General features: G+C 34.4%; 1 protein-coding gene across 5 annotated transcripts in view; it reads left to right on the top strand.

Annotated features, from left to right (window-relative positions):
• Positions 1–18,859, top strand: part of LOC134527482 (dynamin) — a 269,590-nt gene that overhangs the window by 239,197 nt on the left and 11,534 nt on the right. For 2 of the 5 annotated variants that reach the window (XM_063360188.1, XM_063360185.1), the window contains one exon: positions 13,376–18,859. This exon is cut by the window's right edge and continues 2,144 nt beyond it. The exons of 2 other annotated variants lie outside the window; for them this stretch is intronic. In XM_063360188.1, coding sequence (XP_063216258.1) covers positions 13,376–13,505 — 130 coding nt within the window. In that variant the 3' untranslated portion in view covers positions 13,506–18,859. Of the gene's footprint in view, positions 1–4,204; positions 4,875–13,375 lie in introns of those variants that run through there. One more of the 5 variants, XM_063360187.1, reaches the window with a different exon arrangement.

Here is an 18,859-nt window from a genome sequence, read left to right as displayed (position 1 = left end):
CTTGTTAACAATTTTAATATGTATGTTAATATATAATAAGTATGTTAATCACTTACAACCTACCAGAGAGAAAAAACTTGTTAAAAATATTATTTTTTCGGCATCCAAAGATTAATTATCTTTATGCTCTAATGTTTTTACCTATATTATTTAATACCAGATATATTAATCTAAGGATACCAACTGTATTTATCTACATAATATTATATGTTCTGTACTTATACATTTAGTACTCTCATGAAACATTTTTGTTATTTTAAGTAATTTTTAGAATTTAAGCTCTCATATGGATATTTGTATGTTATGTTGTCTTGTCTTTGTTTTTGTCCTACTATTTGTTGTTCTTATAATTGTTTTGTTCTTATTTTTGTTCTGTTACTGTATTTGTTTTTTTACTTGTCTTACATGTTGTGCCCACCGTTGGAGCCTTGTGCTGTTGGTGTGGCATGTAACAAATCAAATAAATAATAAAAATGTAAAGAAATATAATCAGCAATATCTTCCTGCACCTTTAGGCTGTGCCGATAAGGAATTTTTTTTAACTTTAACTTACAACGAGAATCTGTTCACACACATTTCGTTCATAGGAATTTATACTATAAATGTAACGTTAACTTGATTAAAAAATTAATATCATCACATACCTTTTAATCACTATCGCTACCGCTGACCAATGTTGATACCCCTTCCATAAGAGTCGCACAGAGCTGACCAGAAGAATGGGGTTGGGGCGATGGAGATGACTGGGATGAATTGGACGAGGCTAAACTTATCAAAAATCTTTCCTCTTGAAGTTCGTCAGCTCTCCACAGCTCTTCTTCCATGTTTTTCACAGTTTTTACATAGTAATTTTTCCAGTTTTCTTTTCATACGTGGTCATAACCCTTTGTTATTAAGGACTCCATATCATGTGGCTTGAAAGTTGTGTTATGCAGTCTTATTAACGATTTCACTTGGGCCCATACCATTTCAATAGGGTTTAGCTCGCTATGATACGGGGGCGAGCGAAGTACAGTTCGACCTACGCATTTGGCTATTTCTTCACATTTGTATTTCTTGTACTTGTGCCTTTCTCGTCCTACTATGTGTAGCAATTCCCACTTAATCATACTGGCATCATAAGGAATGCTTTTCTCCGTGAGCCACTGTCTTATATCCCCCACACGCCAACGTTGCACGGGAATCGGTTCACACATCCTGCTATGGTATGACGCATTATCCAAAACAATAACAGATCCCTCTGGAGTGTTTGGCAAAAGTTATTCGGCAAACCACTTTTCATACCCATCTGCAGTCATTTCATCATGAGCGTCAGCTGTGTTCTTTTTGCACAAGAAAGTAAGGGCAGCATTATGAAGAAAACAATCCTCATTACTTGCATGCACTAATGCAAAACGTGCACCTCGTCCTGTAGGAGATTTAAAGCCTGAACTAAGGCCTTCAATGGCTGCCTGTCGAGCGCTCTTCACTGTTGTATCTTTCCATGCCTTTTCCACACTGAGCCCCACATTTACCCAAGATTCATCTGTATAGATAACTGGTTTTCCTAGATCCCTAAATCTTTTTACTTCTCTCAAGTAGGTATGCCGCCACCGAATTATGTCGTCACGTTCTATGAATGCTTGATTGTTTCCTCTTCTTAAATACTCAAACCCAATGTCGTGAAGGAACCTATGCAGGGTGGTACGAGAGAAATCTGGCAGTGATTCGTCACTATTCACTTTTGCTAAAATGACATTTAAAGTGGGAGGAATGTTAGCAAACAAAAAAGTGTGAACGATCCACCGTAGCCCACTCTGCGCAATGCCATCGTAAGTTTTTTTTCTGCAATTTTTCTGTTTGTCTTTCCTTTTTGATTTTACCTTACCAGGCGTACTTAGGGTACCATGTGGCTGCAGTTCCGTCCTTGTTGTAAATGGTTCGTTCGGAACAGCCGGTTGCTTTGGAAGCTTTTTCAATTGCATTGCACACACTCATATTTTTTGAAAAATACTCAAATACATTCAACACAATCTTTCGCTCCCTCCCGCATAGCCTACCGATATAATTTCTTTTCGGTGTTCTATCTTCCATATTTTTTTTATGTACGTAATAAAAATAAATGTAGAAAATAAAATCACGTATGTTAATATATAATTTTTCAAAATTATAACTGTAACGAGTCACCGGACACAACGCGTTGCTTCGTCGCGAGACGTGATACTAACTGGCAGGCTGGTTTTCAGAAATGCGTGTCTAAGGAAATACATGGTTGACTAAGGAAGCCATGTATTTGAAATTACTTTCAGGACAGTACCCTACTTATCTAAACACACGACCCTGTTTCCTCTTACAACGGCAGCTTGTGAGAGAAACCTCTATTGCAGCGTGCTCTTGTACTGATAAGACACATCTTTAACAGCTATTTCCACGGAAACTGTAGAAGCAATTGAGATGGAGCTGCTTTTAAAAACTAATTCAATTAATTGTGAACATTTTTCACGCTTTCGTCCCCCATCTATTTTTAATAGAAAAAAATTTTTCCGCTGGTCAACTTTTTGATGTGTCAGTTTGTGAGAAAATGCATTTCAATATATTAAAAAAATTATTTAAGTGAAACCTGTACATTTTTTGTCTTAACATTTGTTCGGTGGCGTCCTAAGTCATTAATTTATTAATAAAAAAAATCTGAATAAAATACACATGTAGGTTTTTTTTTTATGTGAAACATCTCAAAATACTTAAAAACAGTTCGCAGTGAATAAGTTATGTTTTTTAATTTTTTCGGACGCTTAAAATATTGTTAAGTATTCAAAATAAGCATTGCCTGATGCGTATTTCGATGCTATACAATATGAAAAAAAAGCTTGGTCCAAAAATTAAAATTTTAATTTTGTTTGATATTTGGCAACAACGCACGAAGAAACAAGGACAGCGCTAATGGCAATCAGTGTGTGTTAGAGAGAGAGAGAGAATGTGCCCATTTACTTCCACACTGCAATCTAATAGTTGGATGCTCTATAGTAGCAACACAGCTTTGAGTGGTAGGCCTTTTGATTGTAAGTGCTCCCGCACTTGTGGCACAAAACTATGATCAAACCAAGTTTTAAAAATTTGTCGATCCATCTATGCTCCTTTTGATTAAAATATGAGACAGGCAAATTTTATTTACTCAGCCCCTTTGAAAGAGCGTGATTTTTTTGCCTTGCCTATTACACAGTGTTTTACTTTGTGAGCCCCGATAGTATTTGCGCAACACATGGCCGTCAATCGTTCTTTGCTGGACTTGTGGCCCGGTGCACTACGCTCTGCTTCAAAAGCTAGTGTCCTGGAAGGAAGGCATTTCCAATACAAACCCGTCTCGTCTGTATTATAGATTTGTTCAGGCTGTAAATTTTACTTTTCAATAAATTCTTCAAATTCTTTACAAAAAACTCTTGCTGGTGCTGCACAAATTAAACCGGACACTTGAGTACCTTCGGCTCTTTTCTGACTAAACCATTCAAACATAGCTTTATCGAGTTCTTTGTACGTTGCTGTTTTCATAGTTTTCCTCTTCTTCATCGTGCTCATAGTCTGAAGCACTTGCGTAGGCAATTATGTTAGCTTTGTTACTTCGCAAATCCTGTATTATAGATTCCCCAATACCATACATCTTCGAAAGCTGGCTAACCGAAGTACCAGCTTCCAGTTTATTTAACACCTGTAGTTTTTGTTCATTTGTTAAAACAACTTGTTTACGTTTGGAAGTAGACATCTTGCGCGCACGACTGATGAAACTCAATATTGACTGCGACTGTACAGACGACATGACAGCGCTGCGCCAGCCAGATGACTCATGGGAGAGGGGTAGGAATCGGAGCACATAAACAAAACAGGTGCAGACCTTTTTTTATCTCGGTCATCCAACAGCATTGCCACACTGCGCGCCACAGCAGTCTGCGCGACCGAAAAGTTACTATCTGTTTAAAATTATTCTTTCTTAAAAAAAGCCGCCGGTTAAGCCGCAAATTGGATAATCCGCCGTCGGATAATCGGGAGTTGACTGTATAGCATTATAATGTGTTACCCATTTCTGAATGCAGTGCAGGAAAAGGTCAAGACTGTTTATGCATGTCTGAAAAGTGAATGCAGACAAATGAGAAGCAGCAGGAATGCAGGGAAACTGCGTGGAGCCAGTCAGCCCGGCTTGGTCGTGTGTGAGACATGTGTTTTCTTCTTTCAGGCGGCGTCAGTAACTGCAGCCGTTCACTGCTGTAGTGTCCGCACTTAGTTCGCAGCTCTCTCTATGTGTCGTCACTAACCATAGTTGTACAGTACGTGACTGGGTGTTACTTGTCGTCGGTCCATGAATCTCAAGTTCAGTTATTGTAAGCTGTGAAACAATGTATAGAAGAGCTTCACATTCCATTCACAATTTTTCTTTTCCCTTTAAGTTGGTTGATTGATTGTACGTGGCCTATTACTGTTACCATCACCCGTTTTCTATACTTGCTATATAAATATATGTAAATACTTTTGTTACCCAGTTCCATGGCAATTTGTGTACATAATGTAGATTAAAAAATCTTTATTACCTCTGAATATTCACTTATGTTGTGGAACCGTTATGTTCAAATTCTTTAGGTGTTTTTGTGATTTGTTAAAATTGGCATAATAACTAAGAAAAGTTATAATGTGCAAGTTTCGGGTAATCGTACCACTTCAAACCCAAGAAATGGCTTGCTCCCAAAAGGCAACCATTTTTTCAGATTTAATTACGTCACTTTGAGCTTCTCTTAACAACGATATTTTAAGATTAACTATTTGAGCACATACATATATGTTTCAAAAATGATGTTATATAGAATTTTTTTGATTGCACCTTGATATAATTATTTTATAGTAAAATGTGTACAGATAGAGTATTGTTATGTGTTATTTTATAGCTAGCAAATAGGTTAGAAAATATCACAATAGTTGGAATTTTAAGTTTTTTTACTTAGTTTTTAAATATGGTATTCAGTTTCACAAAAAATGGTGATTGTCTTATCAAAATTGCCTTACTTTCCACATTTCTATGTAATTACCTGATTTTCTACACTTAAACTTCAGTCCAGAAACGTATTTTTAATGGTGAGTTGTGAGTGAAACCAGGAAGTTAGGTGAAAACTGCAGTGTCCCTGTTGCACAGAGCACACTGTGCAGTCTTGCCCTCGTGTTGATTGTGTCTGGTGCCAGCCTCAAGCACACTGGCATTGCACTGAGCCACTTGCCCGTCATGTTGTTGTGCATGTATAGCTCAAACTCATGCTAGTAACAGCATGCTGCCTGGGTAAGAGTAAGCAGTTTACTATTTAAGTGTGCTTTTTAATTGAACCACTTATATGAATGCTTACTAGGGGTCAATGTTCATTTTTAGTCTAGTACAACTTGTAAATTAGTAATGGGCCGTCCTGGTTCTCGGTTCTCAATTCTGCCGGTTCTCAGCAAATTAACCGGCACTGAGAAAAGAAAAAATCTTATAATGATTAGACATTCAATCAAAAAGAAAAGTTATTGCCATTTGTTGACCATTAAATGTAAACATTCATATTAAATAAAATAAACAATATTAAAAATAAAAAATAAAACCAACAATAAAGGCTAAAAATCTAAAAAATAAATAAATAACTACATATTGAATAACATCAAAGAATAACTTAAAGTACTTCATACATATTCAGAACTCGGCAGCGGTACCACAGAAAGCATAACAGCTAAACCTTTCTCCGGTAAAAATACAATAGACTACTGGTAAAACGCCGTGGTATATTGCCGGTGACCAACATGCACACGTAATTTTTACTTCACTTTAAGTCCCACGTGACAAGTGAATGGTCGTAAATCTTTAAAAATTGCTAGCGACAGTCTCCCGTTCCCCACTTGCATTAGCCCACCCAGATGGAAAGCTAATGCCGGAAAATTAACACAAGTTCAATATACTTTTTAACTTATCTTAAAATAAACTACTGTGATTTAAAGTTGTCTAATACTAGTTAACTGTAGGTATTATGTACACATTTGGCAGCTTTACATTACTTATGACATTATAACTAGAGACCAGGAAAAATCGTGACACAAATTTGTAAAAAACTACCAAACTTTTAAACATAAATAATATATTTAAAGTGTTTTTGACTTGCAAATCACTCGCCTATTTCTTTGTAAATGATTTCATTCCAGAATTTTTGTATCTTTTCACAAATATATATATATATATATATATATATATATATATATATATATATATATATATATATATATATATATATACATATATACATATATATAATCTTTAAACAAATAAGCATAAACACACCATAACAATGGTACCCAGAACCATAGATATGGTACATTGTGTCAGATACAGGATTTGTATGCCTCCTTAATATCCTTAAAAGGTCCTTAATTTGTCTTTAATTGAATAAGTTATTAAATTTCATTAATGATCCTGCAATGATAATGCAAGTAATGTATAAATGTGGGTATTTTAATTTTCTTTTGTTTTCAACTTGGCAGCAAACTAAGCTGTAGGTGATTTTTTTGGCCACAGGATTAGATTTTATACTTAAGAAACATGTTGAATTTTTTTTTTAATAACTAGCATCTCAACTTTAAACTGAAAAGGCGTGTTTTACTGTATTTCAACTTATGAAGTAAATGTAATAATTAATGGTAAAATTAAATTTTAGTTCTATGAATTTCGGATACACTATGTTTGGGTTAGGTATGGGTTCTAGAGATAATTCTATATAATAGGGGCCTACCTGTAAGTATTGAACTTATTAAGAAAATAATTTTTTTTACTAATTATTTAACAGTGTTTTTTTTAATATATATTTAAGAAAATAATTTTTGTTATTAAAATCTGTTAGATAAGCAATGAGACATTATTAAATTTATCATAATGAACTGCCATCGCTGTGGGTCGAGCATGGTTCTTTTCCTCGCCACCGTCATAGCGATGACGCGTCGCCGGTATGAAGGCGGAGTTATGACGGCCGCGCGAAAATGCGAGCACGGATCCCATCGTCATATCTCTCCCGTCATCGCTAAGGCGCCTTACCTACGACCGCTTGGCAATCGATAATATGCAGAGGTTGGCAGTGAATTTACAGAAAGGATGTGTTTTATTTGGCAGTTGGTGTATCTGCTAGCAATTTACAGCCAATAGAAAACTACCTACACGAAAACAAGATTGTGGACATTCGTAAAACTTACGCATGATGTGTCTATCGAATTATATATTTTCCACAACTATATTCAATATTTACATCATTTTTCATTGTACGCCTGTTGGTTTTCCGTAAATATAAGTTTTACAGACTATTTTTGCTCAGTCTCAAAATATAATAAAATCATTTTACATAGCAAAGTCGTTTATGATTATTAAATAGTATATAAGAAGGTTTAGGAGTGCATTAGAAACTGTGAAAATTTGTAGTTTTTAATATGAAAATATTATTTAGCGATCTTGTGAAACGTGTTGCCCGTTATTATTAATTTTGTTTTCAATGGTCAGTTATTATTACTTTAAATCATATGATGAAAAAAAAATTTCAAAACACTTTTGTGACTCGACATGAAACAATACTAGACCTGATTTGATCATCATTTGGTAATTTTCGTCACCGTTAAAGTTAATTTGCCGATTTGAAGGTACCGAAACAACTCGGTGTGCTATACGTCCCACTGTTAAATAAATACTACTGTTATATTTAATTACATTATCCTTAGACTTGTTTATAGCATATTTTCTAGTGCACTGCAAGTTTTATTCACACTATTTTGTACCGTAGCATATGTATTGGATGAATACGCTGATGATATTATTTATTTAGCATCTTGCAAGCTTGAAACAATATAACACGAAGTCGGTGTTAATTAAATGCCTGAATATAATTTATTAAGTAAACTGTAGTTGACAGTATTGTGTCTGCATTTTATAACTACCAGAAGAGTAGAGGAACTAAAAGTATCCTTTAACGGAATTAATTACTTTGTTTTCGCATAAGCCGCTCCTCTCACAAATTACAATTTTCGTATGAACTATAAACACGAAACATCTCAACTCTACGTGAAACACTATTATTCCTACATTGTTACCATTTTATCATACTGAAAGTATTTGAGCGAATCTTAGGTGAATAAAATACGTTTCAATATGCGATACAGCAGGAGCAAACCTAGCCACCAACGAGGGTGGGGAGTAGGTTTAACCTAAAAGTCACTAAATGTTTGGAGGAAATGCTTTGTGTTTAAAATGCGATAAAACGAAGGTTTAAAATAACCATCAGACTACTATGTATTTATCAGCGGCATTCTTGTGTATTTTCAACCTTATCAATGCATGTATTTTATTTTTACAAGTGATTCTTTTTATTACACGTATGGAAGCTGACGGGGAAATGAGTTGTTTTTAGAAGTTTAATAAGCCACACGCTTATAGGTGTTTTACACTTAACTTTTATACAGAATAATTAACTAATGTGATGTTATCTTCTATCTAGTTGAAATATTACGTTATTTTGTCCTGAACTTTATTTTTTTATTAAGTGATATGACAAAAGTAGGCAGAATGGCAGTTTTTTTAGTACGATATATTTTGGTAAACTGAGTATTGTGCAGTTAAAAATAATGAGAAAAAAGAATCAATTTGTCTTATTCACACGAAACATAGAAACTATTTATTTATGCGGAGTGATTATTATCGGAAACAAGTTGTTTCGAAGTTTGTTCAGAGAAAAACATAACTTTTTTTTTAGATACATAGTATATCTCACATACGTAATTTCTGAGTAACTAGAATTGAGGCAAAACCTTAAATATCACGAAAATATATTTTTTAACTCATTTGAAAGAATTATTTCCCAGTATTAAATGAAAGTTACACACGTAGTCGGCTGTATGACGAGGTTATGACGGCTATGACGGGTCTACGACTGACAAGCCATTGCGCCTTACGTATGACGGGCATGTCGTAGCTAAGGCGTCTTCCAGAAGGCAAAAAAGATCCATGCTCGCGTTTAGTAGCGAAGCGTCATACCGATGACGCGCCATCCCTATGATGGGCGGAAAAGAGAACCATGCTCGCCCGGCTGGTAATACCAGCCTCAGCACTTCCACCTGTCAACTACATTTTTGCCAGCCACAGATTTTCAAGCCAAGCAACCCAAGCAATAATTCCAGTATTCTGAGGGGTTGGGTTTTGTAAAACAAAGGGTCCTTTTATTATTTCATGAATATAAAATTCTACCCAATTTTATTAAATAAGTATTAAAATTACCTTCTCTGAAAATATTTTGTCGTAAATAGAATATAAGTGGGGTTATTTTTTTAATTTTTTTTTATATTGTTATATTTACATAAAGTAACATCTCATTAGTTTGTTAAGTATGCTTTTTTAAATAATTTTTTTTTCTAAAGAATTTTTTCAATTTTACCCAAGAATTTTGATGTCTGCACTAAGACTTGTTACGCAAGACATTTCTGGGTCTCTACTTATAATTCAACCAACATCATGTATTACTTTACTGTTTAAATACCTGTGTTAACTTGGGGTCTTACCTATATAATACATAGATAACTTGCAATAAATTTGGTGTGTGGCTACTGCAGTATTGGCTTTTATTATTTATTTTTTTATAATTTACTTAATCTCTTTTAAGCAAGTATTTACATTTTTCTCAAACAATTATTTTATTGGTGTGCCTATTTTAAATACTGTACCAGCAAAAATGATTTGTCAGTATGTATTACTAGGTATTGCTGCACCACAGGATGTAGGTACAGTGCTGCTCCAGCATCTGGTGACATGAGAAGCAACTGTGCTACCTAGGGGCTAAGTGACTTGTTTGTGGTCTAAATTATGGTACAGTAGGTCGCTGATTAGTCCTGTTAAACAAATACACCATTTAGTAGGGTATACTGTATCTTTGGTACGACTTGAAATTGTGTGGAGGTTAACCTAAAACTGAGAACCGGGAACCTATTTTAAAGAACAAGAACCAAACCATGAACCAGGAAAAAAATTTAACTGACATCACTACTGTAAATATTTTAGATAATTTACCCTTTTGTGCAACATCATTGTAGCTGGCATTCACATGTTAATTTAACATTAACACTAAAAGTAACATTTCATTAACCAGGCTGAATTTTAATTTTTATCTATTGTGCAGTATCTTAGCTAGTATATTTAATTGTTTTTGGTTGCCACCATGAAGAATGAAATGTGTCTGGTTTAAAGATATACAGTACTTATTGTATTTCCAATTAGAAATTATATATGTTGCTATTGCACTGTATGTAAGGTCATAAAGTTTCAGTGAAATATTTTTCGATAAAACTGTGGTTTTCTTTGCCTTGCAGGGTTACTTATACTTATTATCATTATAATTCGTAGTAAATGTTGCTTGTGTATGTACTTCATATTTACAAGCTAGACATGCTTGCAGAAAAATGTGGTATTATGATCTGTTTCTTTCATCAATGCCAACTGTATTTCATAGAATAGTGCTAAAACAGTAATTTAAATATTCATAAGCTTTCTTGATGGTGAAATCTATTCAAACTACAGTTCAAAAATCATAAAAATTAGGCATTGGAAGAAACCAAAGATTTTTGTTGCAAATGTTTAGTTTGAATTTCATATCCATTAATTTATTTAGTTATTCATTTATTTATTTCCCCAGAGATTGTAAACTGTGCATCCAAGGGGAAGGTAGAAAGTATTCTCGCTGGTGTCATCAAATGATTACATTCTGGAACTAGGTATATCCTTCATGCTTTTGAACTATACCAAACCTTAATGCACTTTAAATTATCTAGTTTGTGTATCTTTAAGCCAGATTTACACTAGCCTATCATATCTGTTTATCATCTGACCATGGTCAGGCAATCAATTCATCAAAAGCTTGCCAAAACTTTAATTTTCAATGGATGAATGAAATTATTAACCCCCAAAATGTTTGGATAGTAATTCCAGTCAACTCTCACTACATTAAAATGCTTTAAAGAATTTTAATTCATTTAAATGTGTTCATAACATTGTTTAAATTGTATTTGAATACATTTTGTGGTTTGATGTTTTAAACATACGTAAGGTACAAATAAATAAATATCAGGTTGAAAATTATTGAGCATACAGTTGAACCTGCGAAGTACAGGCAATGAAAATGGCATAATATTTACTTGTAAGAATGAATATTGTTAATAGCTGAACAGTAATGAAATACATTAAGTACAGGTTTAAATTACCACACCTTAAATATATATATATATATATATATATATATATATATATATATATATATATATATATATATATATATATATATATATGTCTTGACTTACATATGTTGCCACAGCATTGTGTAGTTGAGAAAACCTTTTTCATTACTATGGCTGTAGCAAAGAAAACATATCTGCCCTCTTCCATTCTGTCTGCATCCTTCCAGTATCGCCACATTATTTATTTCTTAGTACATTTGCTTTGTGAACGACAGCTTTTGTGTGTCCGCTGCAAAACCCTATTTTCCCTCTGCCTGCCGCTGGCTGTTTTCAAATTGCTAAATAATTTGCTATGTTGGTGAAAGTGACACCAGAAAAACTCTTACAAACACAGTGTTAATATACTGAGGTTTCGGCAGTCAGGCAAACTGGCTTTTGACCTCTTGTAATATACCTTACTCGTATCAGCGAAGTTTCACTGTAAGTGCTTAGCTTACATCATTGTCAAATGAATCTTATGTTTACAAAAGTAATTCCTCTCCCTCCCTCCCCCATCTTTATATTAAAAACATTTTTGTCAGTTGGTAGCATGGATTTTGAAAGTTATGTCGGACGTACAGGCTATTGTAAATCACTTGGCTTATTATGGACAGACAGCAGGCTAATGTAAATCTGGCTTCGGTGTCCGATTTTCTATTCACCAGCCGACACAGCTGCAAACATACCACAAACTACAAATATATAAAAACATCTTGTTTATGCTGTTTTGATGTGCATTACAAGTGCAGTTTTTTTAAGTATCTCTGTGTGAATTTAAAATAAGACATGTCTGTGGTTTGCTGTATTGTCTTAATCACTCAATTCTACATCTAAGGTGGTGGGTGTAACTAGGTTAAAAAACCTGTTCAAAGTAATCACATTAGAGTAAATAATTTTGAGGACATCCCATTGCAGTATTAAGTAAAAAAAAAATGTGACTAATTAATACTTTTACATAATTAATTAAAATGGTGTATTTCGGATACTCTTGGAGTCTGTTGTTAACATGTTGGTTCATGGTTACTTGAAAATTTTTGGAAGCCAGGTTTTTTTTTTCTTCTTTTTCTCCTGCTGTCCATCCCTCTACAGCAAATTGATACTGTCAGACTATAAAATTGTCTGAACAAGAACATTGCTAGTCTTTGATCACAAGCATAAACACAATGCACATCGCTCACTATACATGGAAGAGTGTGTATTAGCTGCCACTTGCCAACCTGCTCCTAGAGAACATACGCTCTAGTTGTTCCCATTGACCAAGGATGGTAGCGATGGAATGCTCTTTGTCACCGTGCGTCCCCAGAAATTAATATTCATAATTTGTTTGTATTTAAACAATTTATTGTGACACTGGGATACAGTTTACTGTTAATTTTTTCTAAAAGCATTCATTTAAAACTGTTCTGTTGTAAAATTATTCATGTAAAAAATTAAGATAATTTGTCCTTACGTTGTTAGTCCTGAAGTGTTTATCATAATTTTAGGACAAAATTTTTTCTGAAATTACAAAAATGTGCAATTTGGTCAATTAACATGTTTTCTCAATGACTACAGTATTTCTGTTTTGAAACACAATAAAGTTTTGAATGAAATTTGTATCCAGTAGTCTTTTGAAAGTTTGCAAATATTACTTTTTCAGTGCATGTTTAAGTCAATAATGTTAATTTATTTTTAATGTTAAACATTTAGGAAAGTCTTTGTTATGTTCCTAAATATTAATCAGAAATCATATATGCTGTATCTACAATCTCAGTAGGAGTTTCCTTTTTCTAGCCATTGTTTCTCAGAACTTATTTCCATGGATTGCATGCTTTTAAGGCATCAAATCTCTGTTACTGATTTGACATCACTTAACTCTTTAAATTTAATGCAGTAAGGGAGGAGCAGTTACATTATTTTAGGGTTGACTTATCAGGATGTTGGTTGATATTGCTGAGATTCCATAGGAATGTGTTAAATTTGCTGATGCATTGGGAAAGTGTAGATATTGCTGAGATGCGGTAGGAATGTGTCAAGCCAGAAGTATGACAGGATCTTGGCAATGGGCCTCCGCGAGTGGAGGAGGTGGCTGATTGGCTGGTTGTTGTTTGGTTGGGCTGCACAGCCGCTCGCAGGGGCAGGGCCTGGGGACGCCCCAAGCCATGCAGCGCATACAGCAGGCGGCAGGCCAGGCCGCAGCACAGGCTGCGCTCGGTGAGCTCAAGGATGCGTTCAGAATGTCGGGTAGGCACTAGGCTTGCCTGCACGCCGCACACCGGATCATCCACAGAAGAATTCTAATGTTGTGTAAATAGCCATATTTTGTGTTAAGCAGTTGTTTCGTTTTGTTACTTTACTAAGTGTTTTTGTTCCTTTGAAATGTCACCTGTTAATATATTTGTCTGTTTGTTTGAGGCTTGGAGTGCTCAAACTCTATTAAAGTTTCATGTTCCGAGTCATTCAAAATACATACATTTAGTAAAGTTGGGTATGCAGTGGTGCAAAGGTTCTTGGTAAAGAAGGTTGAGGTGATTGATTATGCCTGATAACATTCCACAGTCTATATTCCACAACATTCCAAAACAACCACAACTGAATTTTAACTCAACAGTTATTTGTAGTGTTAAACACCTGATGGTCCTTAGCCATTAGATTCTTGTTGGAAGTGAATCTAACTCAATTTTGAAATGTTGAGCTGAATCACCAAAGTTTATGTGTTTAGCTTTTCGTTGTGTGTAGTCTCTACAGATTTAAGATGAACCTCATTTCAGAGATCCATGTCTTAATCAACATTTTCTAAGATGTCACGGTGTCTTTAATATCGTAACTCGCAGCCATTTGCCTTTGTTACTTTCATTAGTTTCTCTAGTATGGTTGTGTGTGCCCAGATGCAACTTCAGTTGTGTGTTCACTGTCATTTAGACAATGTTACCTTCCCAAAGGTTACTTCATATTACCGACCATCAGTGTTTTTTTTTCTTTCTTTAAAACTAGTATAAGCCCTGTAACTTTTGGAGGTCAATTAACATCTTTCCCACGTACTGCTTTCTTGGTAGTCACAGTTACACAGGATGTGTATTAGACTAGTAAGTGTCTTCATCGCAGCTTCACCCAGCAAGTACTGAGTGTGTTCAAATAGATTAAATAAGCAGTGTTATTACGTCAATGCTAAATGGAAATTGTTAGATTTAATTAAATGCTTTACATCAGGAGATAACATTAGTGCACAGTTACATAGCGGAAGACTAGATAATGTAATTGTACAATACACTTGTAAATAAAATGAATTTAGTTGTTGCTGATGTATATTATTATTAATATTATCATTAATATTATTAGTTATAAATGTGTATAATATTTGTGAAAGGAATAGCTGATCTATGATAGTGCACATATACTTAGGACTTTTGTTTCATGCCAACCTACTAATTGGCATGTATAATAGGTGTAATATTTGCACTGGAGATTTTAGGTTTAGGTTATTGCCTAGCTATCAGTTCCAAACAAATGTTTATGGAAATTAAATGACGTATCGTATGTTATTTTTTTTTACTTTGAGTATTTGTGTATTTAGGTAGTTTTCGAAATAGCCAGGGAAATGGTAAATTTTTTTTTATAAAAATGTTATTTTGTCAATATTTTGTGGTATTGCCAGTGTGTATTGTTGGTACATTTTTTGTGGCAAGTTAAACACACAGCAGACCTGCCAACTCTCACGATTTTGGTGTGAGGCTCACGATTTTAAGGTCCATCTCACGCCCTCACGCCAAAATAGTGTTTCCTCACGATTTTTCGGGGCCCCAAGATTTTGTTTGTAAAAGTTACAAAACAAATTTTACGAAAGCTTACAGTAACGAGTTTCCATCAATACTCGAGTAACTTAAAGGAAGCAATTTTTCGTTTTGTAGCGTGTGCCGTGCTGATTTTTCTATCTCGCATAGTGGAAGAGGATACATTGTGAAACATGTCTCTACAAAAAAAACACAACTAACATGTGAAATGTATTGCTTCCAATAAAAAAATTAATTAAGCTGTGAACAGTGATAATACTGTTACACGAGCAGAATGTTATTTTACATCTTTTTTAGTTGCGGCCCTGCATGATCACTACACGACAGCGCTAAATTATGTTCAACTAAATTAAATCTGTAACCTATAATTTGTTGAAATAAATTTTGAAGCAGAGACCATGTAACATATGTACAGGTATGTCACTTAAATTTAAAGATCCTCATTTGTTGTTTTTTATATCTAACCTGTATTTATGGGCCTGAAAATTTTTATCGAGGACCTCATGATTTTTTAAATTTGAATGTTGGCAGGTCTGACACAGTGATCATCGAAAGAAAGGTTATTTTCCTGTTGTTTACTGTCCATATTGAATTCAGTGATTATAAATAGATTTTACAAAATCTCTGTACTAATGAATTTAAAATGTTGAATAGAAGTTAAAAAATGGGCTTCCATTTACAATCAACCTTGGCTTCTCCCTGTATGTGTGATGTTTGTTTTATAAAAAGTAAGGTTGCATTTCTGTTCTCTAAGACTTAGATATAATGATGACCACTTTTCTACCTTAATATATTAAATAAATTAATTTTTGTAGAGAATTGCAAATTTTTTCACCATGTTCAATTTTAAAAACATTAAATAGTCCAAAAATAAACCATTTTTTATATGTAAGCAACTGTGGTAAGGTTTTTTTTGTGTGTATGTTTTGCAAACAGTAATGCTTGCCTACCAGCCTGTCTGGACAGTGTAGCTCCATAGCATCAGTAATCAGGAACACAATGTGTGTAGCTCAAGGAACTGATGAGATTATGAATATAATTACTGTGTTAGTACTTCAGTATGACGGTTTAGTTAATCCTTTTTTGAAAATTGTTGTGAAGAATAGATTCATTAAAATCTAAAGGAAACATTTGTCCTTAATGTTGTGAGTGGATATAAAATATAAAAGTTCAAAACATGTGTTGAATTCATGTTGTACTTTTCATGTGATGGCGCCTCTGTAAGTTATTCTTGGACATTTGTCTAGTCTTATTTCATTAACTTTCCGGGTCAGTAGAAGTGTTGTACTATGCTTATGAGCTTGCTTTACAAATCAACTCTCTATTATATAACCCTTCATGCTTTTTAAAAGGGTCATTATTGGAATTTTTATTAATTTTTTTTACCCATACTTAGACTCCAAAACACAAAAATCACATTTTCCCCCATGAAGTCAGTGTTCATCATTTTCTAGCAAAATTCACAACCTATTTTATTAGATTATTAATTGATTTTAACAGGCCTATGTCTTGTGAGAATAATTATACCTTACAAGTGCATGTTTATATAACTTCAACTCATCGTTTAAATTAGCTGAAACACTGTGGACCACGTAAGTTTTAATTAATACGCATAGTCCATTTTCAGTTTTATCTTGTATTGGAAACAAAAGATTTGTTACTAAATGTTAAATGATATTTCAGTCTTATTACCTAATCCTTGTTTCCTTTTATGCTGTCCACACAGGGTTGAAATTAGTTGCGTGCGTGTAGTAGGGAGCGAATGTTAGGCCGTGTAGGCGGCCGGCTGCCTGCCTTCCCTCTGATGGTAGGGTTTCCTGGGCGACGACATTACGAATACAGCCTGCCTTGTGGCTAGCACCCACAGGAAGAGTATCGGTATTTATCATTGTAGGGTTGAGAACCTAAACAACTTTAAATTATGTGCGTAATTTGCATTACATTATCTCGTGCACTGTGCATCTTATCATCATCGCCGCTGCCGCATTCCCATTCATATTGCAACGCTCTGTGGAAAAAGAATTATTTCATGTGGATGCAGTGATGTAAAAGTTAAAATTGGCATAAGCAGCCATAGTCTCTGGAGTCTCGAATGTTTAAAGTAAACTTGTTACACGTAGGGAAACTGTGCTGATTATGTACTTAAATGTACTTCTAAACTACAAAGACATTGCGTAAACATATTCACTGATGCAATGACATTTTAAGCTAATGAAATAAAATTTACTTTTTTTTTTTTTTTGTCGTCGTCATCAAAATAAGTCACGTGATTTCAGTACTACCACCACAGTGCTGGATACACACACAATCAGTTTTGTCCATCTTTCAGCACACTATTAGTCCAGAATTTTAAATCTCCTGCTCCTAAAACCGTAAGTTTTTCGTAACATACATATAATCCTTGGAAGCGTTCAACAGGATGTTTAGGTAACTGCGGAGGGGTTGGTCGGGGAAAGGACAGGTGTGTAACAGCTGCAGCTCTGTGACTGATGGGGGAAGGACAGAATTGCATGCGCTGCTACTTCTGGACAACTGGAGGAATATCTACCTCCTGGTGTGGGGTTGTGCGTGTGTAAATGTTGAGATGAACACAATTAATAGCACACGGTCCCGGTTGTCATGACATACTGCCTGGTCGGCAATACAAGGAAAGTTGGCAGCTGCAGAATCTTGCCGTATGCGAACTAGTACAATGCTCGCAAAGAGAATTGTAAAGCATAGAATCCAAAATACTCAACAAAGTTACTTTTCTGCCTATTTTTGACATTTTGACCAATTTCCCCCCCCCCCCCCCCCCCCCCCATTCCTCTCCAATAAGTTCTTTGAGAGGGGTGTTATTTCGGATGTCATAGAATCGACATTTCATTGTACTGAGTACCTAAAAATAATTTTAAGATCTCACACAGACGTTAATATATTTTCTCACAAAATCCAATATTTAACAATGATAATGCTATGTTTACTTTTAATATAATTATTAAATTCTTAATTAGTGGTGATCAAAACAAAAATTTCTTGGTCTCATTTGGGATTGACGAGATCAATGAGCTGTAAGAATGATGAACCTCGTAAGTTGGTTTTTGAAGTGTCAATCAGCCATCACTAAAATCCATTTTCTTCCAAATCTTTGATTCTGCTGCTTCATGACTGAAAGGCACCTATCTCAAGGTGTTAACATTCTGGAAAGTCAGGGAGAATCAGGGAATTTACTTGAAAACCTGGAAAAATCATGGATATTTTCCAGTGATAGTAATTTGAGGAGAAAATGTCATGCTCCTATCTGCCTTCTGTGAAAGCAATTTTTTTTCTTAATGGTGTTTTATTGAATAGTCATACACAAAATAAAATGGTATATTGGAGGATATGTTCAAAATTTTAAAAAGTGGAGCTATGAGAATTGTAGGTTTGATTTCCTTATTTCTTTCAGAAAATTGCAAAATAGGTAAATTAATAAAAAAAAAATATTTTCAGGTAATTTTGGGATTTTGGTCTGGTAAAGTCAGGGCAAAATCAGTAAAATAAATTTTACAAATTTTTGTGGACACCCTGTAATCTGAATGTTTGTGTTTACTAGTTCTTTATATATTTCATTTATTTTGGTTGAAATATTTCAGTTTTCCTTTTTATCATTATGCAAAATGTAAAAACATGATTGTTCTCAATCGATTAATTACTCTAATTTTATTTTTTTAATTCATTTTAGTGCAAGTAAAATGAATAAAAGTTACACTAAACACGCTTGCCAACCACTCGATACACTGTCCGTCTGCTCGGAGGGTAGTGACCCAATTGTTGAACCAGACTAAAACATAAACACT

Source organism: Bacillus rossius, chromosome 1 (assembly GCF_032445375.1).
Source record: "Bacillus rossius redtenbacheri isolate Brsri chromosome 1, Brsri_v3, whole genome shotgun sequence".
Taxonomy (NCBI): Eukaryota; Metazoa; Arthropoda; class Insecta; order Phasmatodea; family Bacillidae; genus Bacillus; species Bacillus rossius.
The sequence above is the reverse complement of the archived record's forward strand: the minus strand, read 5'-3'. Positions and strand labels throughout refer to the sequence as shown.